Here is a 20,775-nt window from a genome sequence, read left to right on the forward strand (position 1 = left end):
AGGCTGAGGCAGAAGGATTGCTTGAGCCCAGGAGTTTGAGGTTGCTGTGAGCTAGGCTGACGCCACGGCACTCACTCTAGCCTGGGCAACAAGCAAGATTCTGTCTCAAAAAAAAAAAAAATTAGCAAATCAAATCCGACACTGTACAAAAGGAATTATACACCATGACCAAGTGGGATTTATCCCAGGTACACAAAGCAGGTTCAACATTCAAAAATCAATTAATATAATCTATCACATCAACAGGCTACAGAAGAAAAATCACACAATATTATTGGTAAGATGCAGAAAAAGCATTTGACAAAGTCCAACATATCATGATTAAAAAAAAACTCTTAGAAAACTAGGAATAAAGGGAAACTTCCTTAACTCAATAAAAAACATCTACAATCACCTAATATCAGAAATTAAAGAGGGGACATCAGTACATATCTCATGGACATTAAAAATATAATAAAGGAATATTATGAACATTCAGCTAACATCATAAACCTACAGCTAACATCATATTTAATGGTGAGAAACTTGAATCTTTCTCTTTATGATCAGTAACAGGGAAAAGGATGTCTCCTTTAACCACTGCTCTTACTATATGATCCAGCAATCATGCTCTTTAGTATTTACCCACATGAATTGAATATTATATCCATACAAAAACCTGCATATGGATGTTTATGGCAGCTTTACTCATAATTGTCAAAACTTGGAGCCAACCAAAATGTCCTTCAGTAGGTAAACAAATAAATAAACTGTGGTACACCCAGATGATGGAATATTACTCAATGATAAAAAGACATGAGCTATCAAACATGAAAAGACATGGAGAAAATTTAAATGCATATTACTAAGTATAAGAAGCCAATCTGAAAAGATTTGCATATTACATGATTCCAACTATGTGATATTCTGAAAAAAGCAAGACTATGGAGTCAATAAAAGATCAATGGTTTCCAAGGTCTGGGGAAGGGAGGCATTAACAGGGGAAGCACAGAGGGTTTTTTAGGAAATTGAAACTACTCTGTATGATACTACACTGGTGGATACATGTCATTATATATTTGTCCAAACCCACAGAATTTACAGCACCAAAAGTGAACCCTAATGTGAAGTATGGACTTTGGGTGACAATGATGTATCAATGTAAGTTCATCAGTTGTAACAAATGTACCACTCTGATACAGGATGTCAACAGTGGGGGAGCTTTGCATGTGTGGGGTGACAAGATGTATGTGGGAACTCTCTGTATTTTCCATTCTCTTTTGTTGTGAACCTAAAAATGCTCTAAAAAAATTAAGTTTATTGATTTTTTTTAAAAAGCACTATGACATTCAAATAGTGAAATACGCCTGATTAGACTTTCACGTCCCATATTTATAAAAATGTTGGTGATGTATTTCCTCAATGCAAATTATCTTTGGCTCTTATTTATCTTTATGAATATAATACAGTCCATAGGGGAAAAAAAAAGAAATAAAGAGAGCCCATCACTTTCATTGCCTTTTCTCTTGGCTTCTGAATTTGGCTGGCCTCTCCCAAAAGATAAGCTGAAGATTAAGAAAGTCTGTGTCACCTAAAAACTGCTGTCTCTCCCTCAATTCTCTGCCAATACAAAGGTTCTTCTTGCATAGACGGTATGAGAAAAGGAAAATAGTAAAAATTGCCTTGCTGACTTTGCAAATGCAGTTTACAAGCAGTAGCCACTGGTAAAGTTATTCTAAAATAATAGTTCTCAACCCTGGCTGCACATTGCAATAACCATAGGAGTTTAAAAAATATTGATATCTGCATCTCACCCACAGAGATTCTGGTTTAATTGGAATTGGATGTGTCCTAGGCGTGAAGGTTTTTTAAATCTACCAGATGACTAATGTATGGCCAGCGTTGAGAACTCTGCTCTAGTTTGGCATAGGGTTCTAAGCACCCATACATTGATCCTAAACATAGTTTCCTGGATAGATGGCTACTCACTGACAAGAAACGAATATCTCAGTTTGAGGGAAGCATTTTAGTAAAAATCCAAATAAGTGGATTCGCATTCAAGTTATGGCTTTAGTGCGGTAACAATAGTTACCCATAAGAGATGTAAAACTGGGGTAGAAGGATTCAATCATCATTAACACAAGGAATGAAAGAAAGGAAGAAACAAGTGTGTGAGCTCAACCAAGTGAGCTCAACCGGGAAGCTCTCCCACCAAAGTTGAGGGAGTTTTGTTTTTAGTTGAAAAAAGCTGACTCTTGGGAGTAGTGGGTAAAACAAGTGTCATCCTTTGTTCCAGAATTGAGAAGAATTCACAGTAAAATATCCATCATGTCTTATGGTGGTTGGGAAATGTTTATCCCATGGTGGCTTTTCAGAGAACAAAATTAAAATCAATACAATATTGATTTTCTTCTTTGTAAAATATATCACCAAATATTTGTATATGACTTTTAGATGCCAGAAGTATTAAAACAATAGAGTACATCTTCCTTCCTTGGTGAGAGGAGGGCAACGTAAGGTTACAGATGATCCCCTCCTCTGGTTCACTTTCCACATTGTGACAGAAAGAGCTTTCTTTTTTTTTTTTTTGAGACAGAGTCTTACTGTGTTGCCTGGGCTAGAGTGCCGTGGCATCAGCCTAGCTCACAGCAACCTCAAACTCCTGGGCTCAAGCGATCCTACTGCCTCAGCCTCCCAAGTAGCTGGGACTATAGGCATGCACCACCATGCTCGGCTAATTTTTCTATATATATTAGTTGGCCAATTAATTTCTTTCTATCTATAGTAGAGATGGGGTCTCGCTCTTGCTCAGGTTGGTTTCGAACTCCTGACCTCAAGCAATCTGCCTGCCTCGGCCTCCCAGAGTGCTAGGATTACAGGCGTGAGCCACCGTGCCCGGCCAGAAAGAGCTTTCTAAACTGCAACTCGATGCAGTCCCTCCTCTGCTTCACATTCTGTATGGGTTCTCCTTTTTCTTTATTTTCTTAGAGACAAGATCTTTCTATGTTGCTCAGGCTGGATTCGAACTCCTGGGCTCAAGCAATCCTCCCACCTTGGCCTCTTGAGTAGCTGGGACTACAGGCACGTGCCACCACGCCCACCACCTCTATCAGTTCTCCACTGCCTCCCTACAAGGCCTACATGCCCACTGCTCCAGCTTCCCCTCCCTCCATGCCCTTCCTACCACCCTGTGCTCCAGCATCACACAGCTCCTCAGACAGCCCTGCTGTGCCACACCTCTCAGCCTTTGTGCTGCTCCTTCTAACAGGATGGCCTTCTCCTATGTACCTCATGCTTCTCAGTTTTCGAGAAACTCACCACATCTTTCAACAGGTTCAGTGGAAAGTAATTTCAACTTTGAAGCTTTCCCTGACCTGTCCATATGCAATTGACTACTCCCTCCTCTGCCCACTCACTCCCAATAACATGGCACCTTTCACTTGATCACATTGACATGTTACCTGTCTACCTTTTCCCTCTAGACTCTGAGCCCTTTGATGGTAGAAACGGTATTTTAGCCATGTATATGCTCAGCACTTATAAGAGTGATTGGTATAAAGTAAGTTTTCTATAAGTGTATTTTATGAATTGAATTTAACTGAATGTATTGAATGTATTGCTCCATAAATTAATCTTCCATCCATTTCCCTCTCAACACATATACATGCCAGGAAAGAGGAAAGGGGAAAAAGTGGCCAGAGCTCTTGTGATAGTTCTATGATCAGTAGGTCTGTCTGTCTTACCATTGATGTTCTGTGCCCAGTGGCTGAAGGGAGAGGTGAGGGGCTGTTTTCCCGGTGCGGACAATCCAAGCAGGAGCTATTCTGAGTACCGGAGCTTCCTGAGTCACTGTGCAGCTGTCCCTTTTCAGACAGCAATCTGGACAGAAAGCTAGCCTTCCGACTGCCCGAGCGAGATCTGTCTATCCAGACCCCACTCTCTCTCATGCTGCCATCACTGTCCCTGTAGTGACTGTGCAGATCTGTGAGCTCCCCTGAGGGCTCCAGGTCCTGGGGCTGCTCCCAGGTACCTATTGCATAGGATGGACAGTTTTTAGGGGCTGTCATACCCAGCCAGGACTGGGACATTGCATTCTGTAGGCCAAAGGCAGACGGGTCTGGCTGCTGTCCCGGGTGCTGAATTCTAGAATTGCCAGTCCAAGGACATGGGCTATGAACATGGAGCTGTCCACTGTACTGAACCTTCTCAGCCCAGTCTTTTTTGCTACAGGAAGGGTCTACCTCAAGTTGCCTGGGCTGTGGGATTTGCCACATGGATTTAGACTTTGGCACATTGACTTGGATGACTTGCTGTTGATTGTTTGCTTGAAGTAGAGAGATTCTTTCTGGCAAGGAAGAGCAAATCATACACTGCTGGGCCACTGAATATTTCTTCACATGGAATGGAGAGACCCTTTCATTCTCAATGCCCTCATTGCTGGATTTTTTATGAAGTGTCCGCATGATTTTTCTGATGCCCAGATGAAATATTTCCAGTATATTGAGTAATAAGGAAATGGCTGCAATGCTGTGCATAAACAGCATGAAAATGGTCTTCTCTGTGGGCCTGGATACAAAGCAATCCACTGTATTGGGGCAAGGAGGCTGAGTGCATTTGTAAAGCGGATGCATTTGAAACCCATAGAGAATATATTGGCCTATCATGAACCCTACTTCCAGCACAGATCTGGTCAAGATGTGTAAGACGTAAGTACGCAGCAGACATCCTTTCAGAGGGACTTTATGGATCCTCTTCTGCTCGTCTAACCTCCTCAGTTCTCTATCTATCCTTTGTTGCTCCTCCAAGTCAAGCTCTGGATTCTCCATTTGGGCTCTAAGGTATGACTTTTTCCTCTGCCTCTCTTTCTCAAAGGCCCTGAGTCTATAAAGCGCATGGCCCATATAAACCAGAGAAGGAGAAGATACAAAGATGATCTGTAAAACCCAGAATCTGATCAAAGAGATAGGAAAAGCATCATCATAACAGATATTTCTGCAACCTGGCTGCTGAGTGTTGCAGGCAAATGCTGACTGTTCATCATCCCAGACACCCTCAGCAGCCACACGAAGTACCAGCATTCGGAAGATGAAGAGGATGGTCAGCCAGATTTTCCCCACAATGGTTGAGTGAGAGTGAACTTCCTCTAGGATGCCACCCAATAAGTTCCAATCCCCCATGGTTTAGAGACTAATGTCTGAAATATACAGAAAACACTGAGGTTAATAGCACCCATGGTTGTAATATATATAAAGACATAGGCTCACAGACACAGCAGGTTTTTTTTTTTGTTTTTTTTTTTTTTTTTTGAGACAGAGTTGCACTCTGTCACCCTGGCTAAAGTGCAGTGGCATCATCATAGCTCCCTGCAACCTCAAACTCCAGGGCTCAAGTGATCCTACTGCCTCAGCCTCCCGAGTAGCTGGGACTACAGGTGTGCACCAACATACCTGGCTAATTTTTCTATTTTTAGTACAGACAGGGTCTTGCTCTTGCTCAGGCTGGTCTCTAACTACTGAGCTCAAGTGATGCTCCCACCTCAACCTCCCAGAGTGCTAGGATTACAGGCAGGAGTCACTGTGCCCGGCCAAGTTCCTTTTTTATGTCAGCAAAACTATGAAGGATTTTCCAGCCCTAATATTTATGGCCCATGATTGATGAAATAGGATGTTTCCAAGGATATTAGTTTTTGAAAAAACACTAAGGACCCTCCGCAATCTGACCCAATTTACTTCCTATCCTCTTCTCTCCCACACACAGCTTCCTGTCATTCCAGCATTATAGTTGAACCCCATATTTACACAATGCATTCCCGTTCCACAATTTTACACGTTTTTCTACTCATATAAGATACCCCATTTAGCATATGCCTGACATGATCTTAAATAACTTTCAACTTCTCAGAAAATTTTGCCTAACCATCCCAAGTCAGAGCTGTTTTTCCCTTTCCTTAATTCTCACACTATTGTTAATACCACTCATTTGGCACTGTGCCTAAAAAAGTTTTTATTTTTATTTTTTTTGAGACAGAGTCTCACTTTGTTGCCCAGGCTAGAGTAAGTGCCGTGGCATCAGCCTGGCTCACAGCAACCTCAAACTCCTGGGCTCAAGCAATCCTACTGCCTCAGCCTCCAGAGTAGCTGGGACTACAGGCATGCGCCACCATGCCCGGCTAATTTTTTGTATATATATTTTTAGTTGGTCAATCAATTTATTTCTATTTTTGGTAGAGACGGGGTCTCGCTCAGGCTGGTTTCGAACTCCTGACCTTGAGCAATCCGCCCGCCTCGGCCTCCCAAAGTGCTAGGATTACAGGCGTGAGCCACCACGCCCGGCTAAAAAAGTTTTTTGATGATTTTGTCTTCTGTCCCCACTCCTGGAAAGGTACATCCCTTGCAGACAGAGATTCTTTCTATAGCATCGTGGTCTCTGCACACAGAAGCCAGCAATATGTAATAGTGGATTGAATTGTCTTTTCATTTTAAAATTTAGTTCCTTGACCCTATCACTAAAATAACCATCAACAGGGAAAACAAAGTAGATTCTTTTCATATATTATCCATAGCTTTCACTGCAAGACAAAGTATAAATAAAAACATAAATTAGGCAAATAAACCTTCAGGAATGGGCTGGCTGTAAGGTATTCTGTACCTTCAGGATACCAGTAAAGATTAGGCAAACACAGAAACAGTGCCAGCAGTAACACATGATTACATGTACTAAGCCACATCGAGAACATCATGTTTTCATGGAATTTTTGCTAACTTAGAAGAAAATTGAATATAAACTGCTTCTCTAGCAAGTTTGGGGTCTGAGATAGAATCAAGACATAGCAGACATCAACAGGTTACTTCGTTTATTCTGAAAAACTAATGTTTTTCAAGGTTCAGTAAGGTTGGAATAGTTAGTAGATTAAAGCCTTCTGTGATATGGAAGACTTCCACATAAGAAAGATATAGAGGAAAAACAGGAAAATATTTTTAAGTTAAAATAGATAATGAAACTATTTTCTCCTTCCACAATTCATTCATTCAATAATATTTACTATAATCTTACTTGACATTGTGCTAGATGCCAGGAATTCAACAGCAAACAAGTTCTCACAGTACTTGATCACTAAGGACTCCCAATAACTTATAAAATGGATTAAGATTGAAAACACAAAGATGAATATCAACCAAAAAAATACAAGAGAAAAAACATGGAATCCATAGATTTATTCCTATTTATTTCCAAACACAAAAATAAATTCCAGATGAAATGAAGTATTAAATGTAAAAAGATAATCCATAAAAGTATTAAAATAAAATATAAAAGAATGTTTTATAATCTCTAAGTAAACAAATCTTTTTTAAGTACATCAATGACAGAAATTACAATTAGGAAACAAATACAGATTTTACCCAGCAAAACTAAATGGCAAAAGTAGATGTGTGCAGAAGGCATTTGGGTCTAGAGAACAAAACAAAACAAAAAAAGAAATGGTTGCTGGGCACAGTGACTCACGCCTTTAATCATAGCACTCTGGGAGGCTGAGGCAGGAGAATCGCTTAAGGTCAGGAGTTCGAGACCAGCCTGAGGAAGAACAAGTCTCTATCTCTACTAAAAATTAGAAAGAAACTAGATGAACAACTAAAAATGTATAGAAAAAATTAGCTGGGCATGATGGTACATGCCTGTAGTTCCAGCTACTTTGGAGACTGAGGCAAAATGATTGCTTGAGCCCAGGAGTTTGAGGTTGCTATGAGCTAAGCTGACACCACAGCACTCCAGCCTGGGCAATAGAGTGAGACTCTGTCTCAAAAAAAAAAAAAAAAAAAAATGAAATAGTGCAAATAGGAGATAAACATCTGCGAATAATCACTGAATAAGTAGAGGAGATCATGCAATAAAAAAAAAAGTGAGGCAATGACAGAACCCTGAGAAATTGCATAGGAAAAGTCTACAAATAAAAATGGGAAATGGCCAAATAGAGGGAGAAGGAAAACCATAAGAGGTGGTGTCACTGAAATCAAAGCCAGAAAGTTTCAAGAAGGGGATAGTTGACAATACCAAACATACACACACACACACACACACACACACACACACACACACACATCCCGCTATTTAATACATTTAATGGTGACATGCCATGCTCAGGGATTGGAAAACTCAATATTGTAAAGATGTCAATTCTCCCTAAATTAATCAATCCATAGATTCAATGTGAGACTATAAATCACTGAGTAAAATATGACCCTATAAATGTACATATATGTGTCTGCACGTGTATACAAGATGTATATGTATGTGACTACATTGAGCATGGAGAAAAAATGCAACAGGACATATGGTCCTATATGTGGACATACATCAGAAAGTTTATAGAGATTACCTGAGGTCTGTCAAAGGTAATGAGGGTGGAGGAGGAGTTTGGAGGGAGGAGAGGCAAAAAAGACAAAGGAAAAGGAAAAAAGACTTCTAAGAAAGCATGACTGATTTTTATCCAATGTATACATTTATGTAAATTTTTATCTGTATGTTTATATATGAATAAAGAATTTTTTAATAAAATTGACAAAATGGTAGATGCCTCTCAGAATTTAGAAGAGGTATTAATGAGACTTTTATATTTTACTCTATATACTTGTGAATTGTTTGAAATTCAAAAATTAAGAATGTAGTCATATATATCACTTCCAAATTAAAAATTAGATCTTAAAATTCTGGATGTATACCTCATTAACCAAAGCAATAATTTACTAAGTTCTATCCTGTCTTAAAGAATTTAGGTCTTTTCCCATAATTATTCCTTTAAAGATTTCTGGCCATCATTCCTTATTCAAAAAAGATTCCTTTAGCACTGAAAAACTAGAGCTTCTATTTTATATAAAAATGCTAAGGTGGGAAAGCTAACTAATTTCAATTAATTAATTCTCTATTTGGCAATCCTAAACTATATAATGCTTCTTTTGCCACTATCTCTTTCAAACACAGAAATTATTGTTTTTAAGTAGCAAGTAAAGCAAAACTGGGCCTATATGAAAAACTGAAATACAATCTTACATATTGGAATGCAAGAGAAGTTCCTTTAGACAAGCAGTCCTATGTTTCCTAAAACTAACAACTTTTTACTACTAAATGAGTACAGGTCCAAAAAATATTCATGAATTTTCTTTTATCACAATACTAATTTAGCATCTCCTATGTAAAAAGTTGTTGGTCTTTTTCTGAATTTTATTTCAGATCTTATCTTTCTCCCCCACACGGATTTTCTATATACTTATTATAAGCAAGAACATCATATTTATCACTTACCTTATGGGTAGAGAAAAATATCACAATTGGGTTCGCCGAAACTTAAAGATGCCCCATGTACAGCTAATGAGTGGAACAACTGCCGGTGGTTGCAAATTTAAAGGCTCTGATCAGGTGGCACTGGGGCCCTAATCCAGAATGAGCACAGTTATTTTGATCAGTGGAGTCTAACCAAGTCTTCTCCTAAGGTTCAAAATGTCTTTTGGTGCTCTGCAATTTTCTTGTAGTATTTTTTTCTAATTGACACCAAGCTGGGACCTCTCCTGGTATATCATATTTGGAAATAAAAAGTGAAACCAATAAAAATTTTCCTTTTTCATTTGTGAATGATTACAGTGATTTGAGTTTGGGTACATTTCTTTTAGTCCCTTGATTGCTCTGGGAATCAATGCTCACAGATCAATGAGTCATGTCCGATTTCATAAACAGCTGCCTAGGGGTGAGTCTGGCCTCATCAAATGTGAACAAACTATAATGGAGTGACAATCAAACCCAAAGTGTTCTTGCAAATCATGCCATGCTGAAAGAAGAAACATCTGAAAAAGAGAATAAACATTTTAAACCACTGTGCCTGTCTGTAGATTATGCATTCTAGCAATATTCTTTTTTTTTTTTTTAAGAAATGGGATCTCACTACTTTGCCCAGGCTGGACTGGAACTCCTAGGCTCAAACGATGCTCCCACCTCAGACTCTTGAGCAGCTGAGACTACAGGCCTGTGCCACTGTATCCCGCTTGATCTAGCAATATTCTATAAGGCTGAAACACAGCTCAGGAAGATACTTTTGCTTTTTTAATAGAGAATCTGAAATCCAGTATTAGGCTTAGAAAGCTAGGTCTGATTTTTGTAGAGAAAGAATCAGAATTCCAGAAAAGTCAAATGACTTGCCCGATGCAGACAGACTAGGTCTCCTAACTCCAAGTGTGTAGCATCTTTCACTAGTCACATCTCAAGTACATAACCTTATTGCCATCTTAAAGGAGTTAACAGCAAGGGTATCACTAGAATCCAGTGATGGCTTTAAATCACAGCTCCTAGGCACATTTCTAAGCCTCCTCTTTTCCCTGCAAAATGTAGAAGTGCATAAAATTATGGATAATTCATAAGCATCAGCTGCATATTCTATTTTTGGTCACTTAGTTTTAAAGAAAGGATAATAAAAGGTAGTGAGGTGACATTAAACTTCCACTAGCCTGGCACACTAATCCCAAGTACAAATTGACGATCAGAATAAACTAGAGGCAAAAACATATGATATATTAATATGAGCATATGTACAGTGTTGGGTATACTGTCCAAGAAAGCCCTTGATATTTAATACCTTTAAATGCATTTTACCAGAGTTAGAATATTAAACATTGATAAGTAAAGGATGCATATGTAATCTCTAAGGTAAATACAGAGGACAGTAAATAGATGGAGAATTGAATTAAAAATAACCAATCCAAAAGAAATTAAGAAAGGGAGTAGTGGAAACACAGAGCACAAAGGACATATAGAGGAAAGAGTAGGATGGAAGATATAAATCCCTCTGCAAAAAAGCAATCCATCATCCTTGGGGCAATTGCAGAGGTTAGTGCTTCTATTAAAGACTTGAAAGGTACAGAGGGGTACTACCTACCTCATTCCCTGTCCAGAAAGGAAATACCAGACCTTAGAAAATGAGGACCTTAATCATACAGTGAAACCAATTGCAGTTCCAGTTCCAGATGTGGTATCTTTAATGGAGCAAATCAACTTAGTCTTGTTACATGGTATGCAGCCATTAACATGGCAAATGTTTTTTTCTGTTTTTTGTTGTTTTTTTTAAGTTTTTAAGTTTATTCATCCTCTTGTGAAAAATCCACACAATGGCTGCAGATAACGTCATTGCAGAATCTTTTTCCTTCAGCTTTTTGCCAGCACCAACATTGGCCTTTGCAGTCCCCTTGACTTTTTTCATTCTGTTCTTGAGTTCCTTTCGCTATATCCTTGATGTCTTTTTCTCCTTGTATAGCCCATCCCTTGCAAGTCTATGTTTGGGTTAATTTTTCTTTGCATAAACCAAGGAATCATAAATCATGCCAAAGCCAATTTGTCTTGCCACCACCAAGTGAGTTCTGAATCCAAATACAAAGATGACATTTGGTGTAGTCTTGTACATTTTGGCTAGATTTTCCCTAATTTCTGTCCTTGGTACTGTTGCCTTCCCAGGGTAAAGGATGCTGATGCCCATTTGTTTCCTCTGAAGTATCAATTGGTCATGAACTTCCTGGTCCAGATAGTTACTGTGTCGTTCATGATGGAAATTGATCCTCAAACAGCTAGGAAGGAAAAGAGCATTTTTCTGTCTATCAATTTACAAATATCAGGCCATGCTCAGTGGCTCACGCCTGTAATCCTAGCACTTTGAGAGGCTGAGCCGGGTGGATCACTCAAGGTCAGGAGTTCGAAACCAGCATGAGCAATAGTGAGACCCGTCTCTACTAAAAATAGAAAGAAATTAATTGGCCAATAAAAATATATAGAAAAAATTAGCCGGGCATGGTGGTGTATACCTGTAGCCCCAGCTACTCAGGAGGCTGAGGCAGGAGGATTGCTTGAGCCCAGGAGTCTAAGGTTGCTATGAGCTAGGCTGATGCCACAGCACTCAAGCCCAGGCAACAGAGTGAGACTCTGTCTCAAAAAATAAATAAATAAATAAATAAAGTAAAAAAAATTAAAAAAAAAAAACTATACAAATATTATCAGAAGCAGTTTCCTTTTAAAAAAAAAGTGAATTAGGTTGTATTGACATAAATTTCAAAAATATTCTGACTGAATTAAGGAAATCACAAAACAATACATACATTGGAATACTAGATTTAAAACTCTAAAACAATCCTGTATGTTTATAGAAATATATATATTATGGAAAAAAATATATATATAATATTATGAGCTTCCTTGCACTGAGCAGCCCTGACATCTGAGAATAGATCCTTTCATGATTTCTATAAGGCCCTCAAGTGTTAGAATGCTTGCTGCCAACCCCCAACAATTTGCTTTTATCTGGCAGGGTCAACAATACATCTTTCACCATCTTACCTGAGGGCATCTTACCTGAGAGCTACATCAATTTTCCTGTTCTCAGCCATAATCTAATCCACAGAGGTCTAGATAATCTTTTATTTTTTTTTTTGAGACAGAGTCTCCCTCTGTTGCCCAGGCTAGAGTGCCGAGGCATCACCCTAGCTCACAGCAACCTCAATCTCCTGGGCTCAAGCTATCCTCAGCCTCCTGAGTAGCTGGGACTACAGGCGTGCACCACCATGCCTGGCTAATTTTTTCTATATATATTTTTAGTTGTCCAGCTAATTTCTTTCTATTTTTAGTAGAGACAGGGTCTCACTCTTTGCTCAGGCTGGTCTCAAACCTCTGAGCTCAAATGATCCACCCACCTCGGCCTCCCAGAGTGCTAGGATTACAGGCGTGAGCCACAGCACCCAGCCTACTTAGGAATAAATATAACCAAGGAGATGAATGACAGGTACACTGAAAACTATAAAATACTGATGAAAGAAATTGAAGAAATCACTTCTTATCCTTTTGGCTAAGACCAAGTATAAAGAAATTAAAGAAGATACAAATAAATGAAAAGATTCCACATTCATGATTAGAAAAATTAATATTGTTAAAATGTATATACTACCCAAAGCAATCTGCAATGCAATGCCTACCCAAATTCCAATGTAATTTTTCACAAAAATAGAAAAAACATTGAGTTCAAGTGGCAGCAAAAAATAAATAAATAAATTAGAAAAAACAAACTAAAACTCATGTGGAACCACGAAGACCCCAAACAGCCAAGGCAATCTTGAGCAAAGAAAAACAAAGCTGGAATACCCCACTACCTGACTTCAAAATCTACTACAAAGCTATAGTAATAATCAAATAGCATAGTAATGGCATAAAAGTAGACACATTGGGATCCACTTGCTCAAGGCTTCTTGGGAGTGGCTCCCGGTCATGGTCCTCATATTTGGCTCAGAATAAATCTCTTTAAAATTAAAAAAAAAAACAACAACATAAAAGTAGATACATTAACCAATGGAAGATAATAGACAACCCAGAAGTCAACCCATGCATATATGGTCAGTTGATTTTCGACAAATGTAACAAGAACACACAATGAATAAAGGACAGTCTCTTCAATAAATGGTATTGGGAAAACTGTATATCCACATGCAGAAGAATGCAATTAGACTCTATTTCACATCACATACAAAAATCAATTCAAAATGGATTAAAGACTTAGGTGGAAGATCTGAAACTGCAAAACTGCTAGAAGAAAACATAAGGGAAAGCTTACCTGACATTGGGCATTGAATTGTTCGGATTTGACCCCCAAAGCACAGGCAACAAAAGCAAAAATAGACAAATGTGATTGCATCAAACTAAAAAGCTTCTACACAGCAAAAGAAACAATAAAAAGAGTAAAGAAATAACCTACACATTCAGAGAAAATATATGCAAAATCTGATAAGGAGTTAATATCTAAAATATATAATGAACTCAACTCAATAGCAGAAAACAAATAACCTAATTTAAAAATGGGTACAAGACCTGAAAAAACTTCTCAAAAGACAACATACATCCTGAATCATGTCGTGGTGAAAAAAAAAAAAAAAAAGAAAAAAAAAAAGACAACATACAAATGGTCAACAAATATATTTTTAAAATGCTCATCACTAATCATTAGGGAAATGCAAATTAAGACCAAAATGAGATATATCACCTTACACCTGTCAGAACAACTATTATGTAAAAGGCAAAACATAACAAGTGTTGGAGGGGACAGAGAGAAAAGGGAACACTGTGGTGAGAATGTAAATTAGTACAGCCATTATGGAAAACTGTATGGAGTATCCTCAAAAAACTAAAAATAGAACTACCATATTATCCAGCAAGTCTATTTCTGAGTATATATATCAAGTAATTTGAAATCACTATGTTGAAGAGATAGCTGTATTCCTATGTTCATTGCAGCACTATTCACAATAGCCAAGATATGGAATCAACCTAAGTCTCCATTAACAAATGAATGGATAAAGAAAATGTGGTATATACTGTATACACAATGTAATCCTATTTAGCCTTACAAAATACAATGGAATTTCATTTGGCCTTTAAAAGGAAGGAAATTCTGACACATGCTACGACATGGATGAACCTTGAAGATATTATGCGAAGTGAAACAAGCCAGATACAAAAGGACAAATATTATGGGATCCCACTTTTATAAGATACCTAGAGTAGTCAAATTGATAGAGACAGAAAGTAAAAATAACCACTAGATTACTAGGAGCTGGAGCAAGCAGGAAATGAGGAGTTACTGTTTAATGGGTAGAGTTTCAGTTTGAGAAGATGAAAAAGATCTGGTGATGGGTGGTGGTAATGATCACAATATAAATGCACTTAATGCCAATGAACTGTACATCTAAGAATGGTTAAATTAATTGTGGTATATTCATTCAATTGAAATATACACAGCAATGAGAAAGAATTTACTATACTCAACACAAGCATGAACCTTACATACTGCCAAATAAGAATGGATACAGGCCGGGCGCTGTGGCTCACGCCTGTAATCCTAGCTCTTGGGAGGCCGAGGCGGGCGGATTGCTCAAGGTCAGGAGTTCAAAACCAGCCTGAGCAAGAGTGAGACCCCGTCTCTACTATAAACAGAAAGAAATTAATTGGCCAACTGATATATATATAAAAAAAAAAAAAATTAGCCGGACATAGTGGCGCATGCCTGTAGTCCCAGCTACTCGGGAGGCTGAGGCAGAAGGATCACTCGAGCCCAGGAGTTTGAGGTTGCTGTGAGCTAGGCTGACGCCACGGCACTCACTCTAGCCTGGACAACAAAGTGAGACTCTGTCCCAAAAAAAAAAAAAAAAAGAATGGATACAGTTATGATTCCATTTGAATGTTATAACACAGGCAAAACTAATCTATAAGTCAGCAGCAGCATTTACCACTAGGGAGATAGAAGGAGCATAACTAAGAATGGAGGCAGGAGTGAGGATCCTCTGGAGGGCTGGTAATGTTCTAATTCTTGACCCAGTTGGTATGATACAAGTGTTCACTATTTCTTACATGCTCTTTTCTATATGAGTATCATACCTCAATTTTAAGTTTGACATTTTTGTATCTATACCCTCATCCTAACAAGGCAATAACTTTAACATTTGTATATTTTCTTGATCTCCTTTACTCTCCATTGTGTTGACATTGCCTAAAATTATTAATTCTGGCTTATTATGCATATACTTCCTTTTCTTTTTAAATCTTTCTTCCCCATACACATTTTACCAAAGTATCTGACCACTGTTATCCCCCTAGCTTTTGCAGTATCTTCTGGACTTGCTTTTTGTTGAGTGTTTTTTCTAAAAATTGGTAATGTGGATCTTTGGTAAATCTTAGTAAGCCCTCACTAATGACAATTTAAACAGATTAAAACTTTAAGTCCAGGGCTGGGCTTGGTGGCTCACCCCTGTAAACCTAGCACTGGGAGGCTGAGGTGGGAAGATTGCTCGAGGTCAGGAGTTCGAAACCAGCCTGAGCAAGACTGAGACCCCATCTCTACTATAAATAGAAAGAAATTAATTGGCCAACTAATATATAGAGAAAAAATTAGTAGGGTATGGTGGCACATGCCTGTAGTCCCAGCTACTCGGGAGGCTGAGGCAGCAGGATTGCTTGAGCTCAGGAGTTTGAGGTTGCTGTGAGCTAGGCTGACGCCACAGCATTCACTCTAGCCTGGGCAACAAAGAGAGACTCTGTCTTAAAAAAAAACACAAAACTTTAAGTCCAGTAATTTAAAAATACTACATTGTTTTCTAATACCCAGTATTGAACTTGAAAAGACTGAGTGAAGTCAATCTGATTCTTGTTTCTTTATATACTCTAAGTTTTCAGAATTTTCTCATCCGAGATTCTTAAATTTCACTATGTGTCTGGATGTGGGTATTCTCTCTTATTTGGCACTCTGTGGCCCTATTAACCTCTAGTGAAACTTTTTCTCCTTCTGGGCCTATTTTATTATGTGAATGGTGGCACATCTACTTCTGTCCTCCTTGCTTAAATCTGCTTTCACATTTCCTGTTTATTTTTTGGCTTCCTTCTGTGAGTTTCTCAATCAGATTTCCCAACTTACTAATTCATTCTTCAGCTGTATCTATTCTATTTTTACACCATTTATTATTTTTATTTTAAATGTTTCATTATTTCTTATCCCTGTTTCATATTGCTAAAATCCTTATATTTTTCTTTTAATGTTTATTAGCTTCATTTTAGATTCTGAAAGTCTTATGTAATCCAGTTTGTTTTCTTGTGAAACAGTGGCATCTCTTAGTCATCAAATTACTTTGCCTGTGAATTCATTTATATCTGGTGGTATGGGATCTGCTGAGTTACCACTATGCACTGGCGAAGGACTGAGGGCCAGCCATCTAGTTTGTACTGGGGAGTCAAAGAAAGGGGAGAGGACAAGCCTTACAGTGAAAAGCACTAGCATACAAAACCACAGTTAATTATTTCATTTTGCAATCCTTTAGGTTAGGACTTCCTCCTTTGGACACCCTGGGAGAAATGGCAACTGGAAAAGGCACTTCCTAGAGTCTAGTGCCTAGATTGTAACTCACAAGTCCTATGAATCTGGGGGAATGGAGTGAAGAAGGCCCAAGCTAATCAATCCTTACACCTGTTTTCTCCAAATTTTCCCCCAGAAGGCTCTTGTGCTACTCTAATTTTACATATGAAGACACCTGCAGCAGAGGTAGTGTACCAGTACCTACTGGGAGAAAGGCAGTGGTAACCCATTTTCTCTAATGAATCTACTCACAGCCATTTAGCCAGCCATGCCCTCACCATGAATGACTTCAAAATTGCTCCTTTTGTCCCCTGGGAGTTTTACCTTTTTTGGTTTTGACTGTTATCTAAACACACTAAAAGAAACATTCTAATCAAAATATAACAGAACTTTACATAGTTTTATTATACATTAATGTTATAGAAAACAAACTTTATACAAAGTTTCATACAGATAAAAAAATCCTTGGCTAGGCAAAGCCATTTATGTGTATGCATATACACAAACACACATACACTTTATTTTACATCATTATAATTATACATATTTACAAATACACTATTTATATTATTTTACAATATAACAAAATAAGGGACAATTATAAAAACAAATAAAAATGGATGAAAACTTGAACTCAACAGTTGTTAAAGTTTAAAATGTTACAAAACTATTTTTAAAAACCTAGAAAAGAAAGTCATTTCTTTAAAATATCAAAACTAAGATTTCAAGACAACATCATTGTTGCTTTCATTTTGATAATAAGTTCTAACATGTTTAAAAATAAATATTTTGACCAATAATAGGTAAGCAAATCAACTGATGACTGGAACAAGCTGAACATGCTGACTTGAGATTAGAGAATAAAGTAATAACAAAAGTATATTATCATCTAGTAATCAAAATTTGATAAAACCTCCCTCTAGTTCCCCATTTAAAACATGAGGTATTTGAAGCTTCTGTGTAATATCAATTAAGACTCCAAGGAATTCAGCAATTTATCTGTAATGTAAGAAAATGCTAAAGTTATGATTGTATTTTTCTGATATGACCATTTCATAAGGTGTTACCTTTTAAGTGAGCTCCACTTAGGCAACACTGGTGTTAAAGACCAGCTTTTACAGAATCAGCTTGGTAACTAACATTATACTTTGATTTTGACAAAGATTTAATGAGACTATAGTACTTGTGAGGGAAAAAAATCAGTTAAGAAACAAGCTAGGAATGAACTAACTCACTACATGTGCTATCATGCAAGCAAATAAAATCTCAAATTATCAATTTCATTAAAAGATTTTAGATTTGTAAAAGTAAAAAATAAGATTTTAGATTTGTAATGGAATTCGGAAATTTTGAACTAATAAGCATCACTTCCAGATACAAGTTATTTTTTCCATGAATTTACATTCTTTTCACAAGAGAATGGAAATCGTATAGAAACTTAATTTCTTTAAGGCAGTGAAAATCTTAAAGCACAGCAAATCTGAAAAATAACCAAGCCACTTTTGCCCTAAGCTATTTTTTTTTTTAAAGTTCTTTAGGATAAGCTGCTTCTCCAAAATTCCTCATTATTCCATCTTACATTCTGAATTATAGAAATAGAAGTCTAATTTCACAGTAAACTACAAAACATAGTTTGAAGATCTTACTAACGAATCAGTTGCCTTGAGAAGACACATTAACAGATTATCTTTTTTTTTTAAGAGCCAAGGTCTCACTCTGCTGCCCAAGATGGAGAGCAGTGGTGCAATCATAGCTTACTGTTACCTTGAACTCCTGGGCTTCAAGCTAGCTATCCTCCTGCTTCAGCCTCCTGAGTAGCTGGGCACATACCACCAAGTCTGGCTAATATTTTTTTAGTACAGGCAGGGTCTTGCTATATTTCCCAGGCTGGTCTTGAAATCATGGCCTCAAGCTGATCCTCCCACCTCAGCCTTCCAAAGTGCTGGGATTATAGGCGTGAACCACTGCACCCAGCCAAAAAGACTGTAATTCACATTGGGGCTAGAAACAGATTTATAACTTAAAATCTTTCAAAACCCTTCACACTGTGATCTATGCATACATGTGCTTTCTATTAGATTTAATTCAAAGTTCATTTAATTTAAAATTATGTGTTTTGCAATCAAATAATTATGACTACAAATCAACTGAAAAACACAGTGACACATTAAACATCTTTATAATTTTCCTAACATAAAAATACAAAATATTTAAGCAATTGGCTGAGGTCTTACAGCAAAAAAACCTGCCGGCAATTTATTTATTTTTTAAAGACTGGGTCTACGTTGCCCAGGCTGGATTGTAGTAGCTATTCATAGGCACTATCGGGGTGCACTACAGCCTCAAACTCCTGGGCTCACATGATCCTCCTGCCTCAGCCTACTGAGTAACTGAGAATATAGAAGCGTGCCACTGTATCCAACCTCTTGCAAATTTAAATATTATTGCCTTAATGAACCTGTACAAGAATGGCTTTTACAGGAAGTATAAGAAACTGAGGAAACATGTCTGTGAACGTTACTAATAATTTAATATGGTAAATCATGTCATCTACATGGACATGGACTGTCCATGGATGACAATGGACTTCATGCTTATGAATGTTTTACATTTTAAAGTATTTAGTATTCCTAATTAAAAATTTGAGACACATTAAATTACAATGACTACACAGACTTCATTGGTTATAAACCACATACTACTATTTAAGAATTTTTATTTTTCTTCATCTATAAAAAATGTATTATTAATCATCAAATGGATTTCCCCCCACCTTAGACTCATCAGAAGGTTGAACAGACATGCCATGCTGATCTGAACTGCAGCAGGCTTCACTCTGAGCATGTCCCTGTGGATGAGGTGACCTTAGATGCCTGTGTGAGCAACCATCCTCCAAACTGTGACTGAAGCAGGAGCTTAACTGGATGTTTCTCACCCACTACTCACATCTTCAATGACTAATAGGTCATTAACTGCACAATTACAGTGTCAAACATTTACTTTACTAGTCTTCTGTAGTGTAACCATTAACTACCTGCATTTTGACTTTTCAAAGAGCTTCATTAGCTGCTGGAATCTTTCTGAGACCTAAAAAATTAAAAATGAGTGTTAATTATAAATATTATAAATAAATATTATTTATAATATATTATAAATATTATAATCTTTATTCATCTTTGAAGAATACTTTCACAAAACATCTAAAGACAAAGTTACCCTCAATAATAAAGTAATGTTTAGAAAAATAAAATATCTTGATACTAAAGGTGAACACTGGTTTAACTTCTCAATATTAAACTTTCTTAAACAACCAAACATCATTACAAAATTGCTTGAGATGAAATAAGTAAATCGTAAGACACAGGGAAAAAAATTAGGATACTTCCAGGCACACTTCTTCCAGATCACCAAGTTTTTAATAGTCCTACAATGAGCAATACTTTTAAAGAAGTTGGCTAATAAATATGTGCAGCTACTTGAAGGCAGGAGAATCACTTGAGCCCAGGAATTTGAATCTAGCCTGGCCAACATAGCAAAAACCCATGTATTAAAAAAAAAATATTTAGAATAGCAACATCTGTGAACCGAGAGATGTAAAAATTGAGTAGTTACCTGATTTGGATTTTTATTCAACTTGGCAGCTAAATATGTAAATGTTTTGAAAGATGGCCCTCTTTTCTGACATTCCAATAAAATTTCCCGATCATCATTTCTGAGGAGGGAAAAATTGTATTTAGTTTTTGTATATTAGAGTAGAAAGGTAATAAAAATTCTACTGCCTTAATGTGTACCAATAGAGGAAATTAAAATCCATAGGAAAAAGGAAAAACATGGACACATGGACAATATAACCAAAATATGGATAACAGTTACCTCTGAGAAAT

At 37.3% G+C, this 20,775-nt stretch overlaps 2 protein-coding genes and 1 pseudogene across 3 annotated transcripts in view; all 3 read right to left on the reverse strand.

Moving 5' to 3' along the window:
• Nucleotides 1-3,028: 3,028 nt before the first annotated feature.
• Nucleotides 3,029-5,279, reverse strand: GJA10 (gap junction protein alpha 10). Its single transcript, XM_012750961.2, has one exon. The coding sequence runs from the start codon at nt 5,154-5,156 to the stop codon at nt 3,561-3,563; it is 1,596 nt and encodes a 531-aa protein (XP_012606415.2). The 5' UTR covers nt 5,157-5,279; the 3' UTR covers nt 3,029-3,560.
• A 3,308-nt stretch (nt 5,280-8,587) lies between these two features.
• Nucleotides 8,588-11,556, reverse strand: LOC105863628 (small ribosomal subunit protein eS24 pseudogene; annotated as a pseudogene).
• Nucleotides 11,557-16,079: 4,523 nt separating this feature from the next.
• The window catches only part of CASP8AP2 (caspase 8 associated protein 2), a 36,987-nt gene continuing 32,291 nt past the window's right edge, over nt 16,080-20,775 (reverse strand). The window contains exons 9-11 of one of the 2 annotated variants that reach the window (XM_012750960.2): nt 20,504-20,603; nt 19,926-19,978; nt 16,096-17,890 (exon numbers count right to left, since the gene is read on the reverse strand). In XM_012750960.2, the coding sequence (XP_012606414.2) occupies nt 17,887-17,890; nt 19,926-19,978; nt 20,504-20,603 (157 nt within the window). In that variant the 3' untranslated portion in view covers nt 16,096-17,886. Of the gene's footprint in view, nt 19,979-20,503; nt 20,604-20,775 lie in introns of both variants that reach the window. The other variant, XM_012750959.2, reaches the window with a different exon arrangement.

This window comes from Microcebus murinus, chromosome 5 (assembly GCF_040939455.1).
Source record: "Microcebus murinus isolate Inina chromosome 5, M.murinus_Inina_mat1.0, whole genome shotgun sequence".
NCBI lineage: Eukaryota > Metazoa > Chordata > Mammalia > Primates > Cheirogaleidae > Microcebus > Microcebus murinus.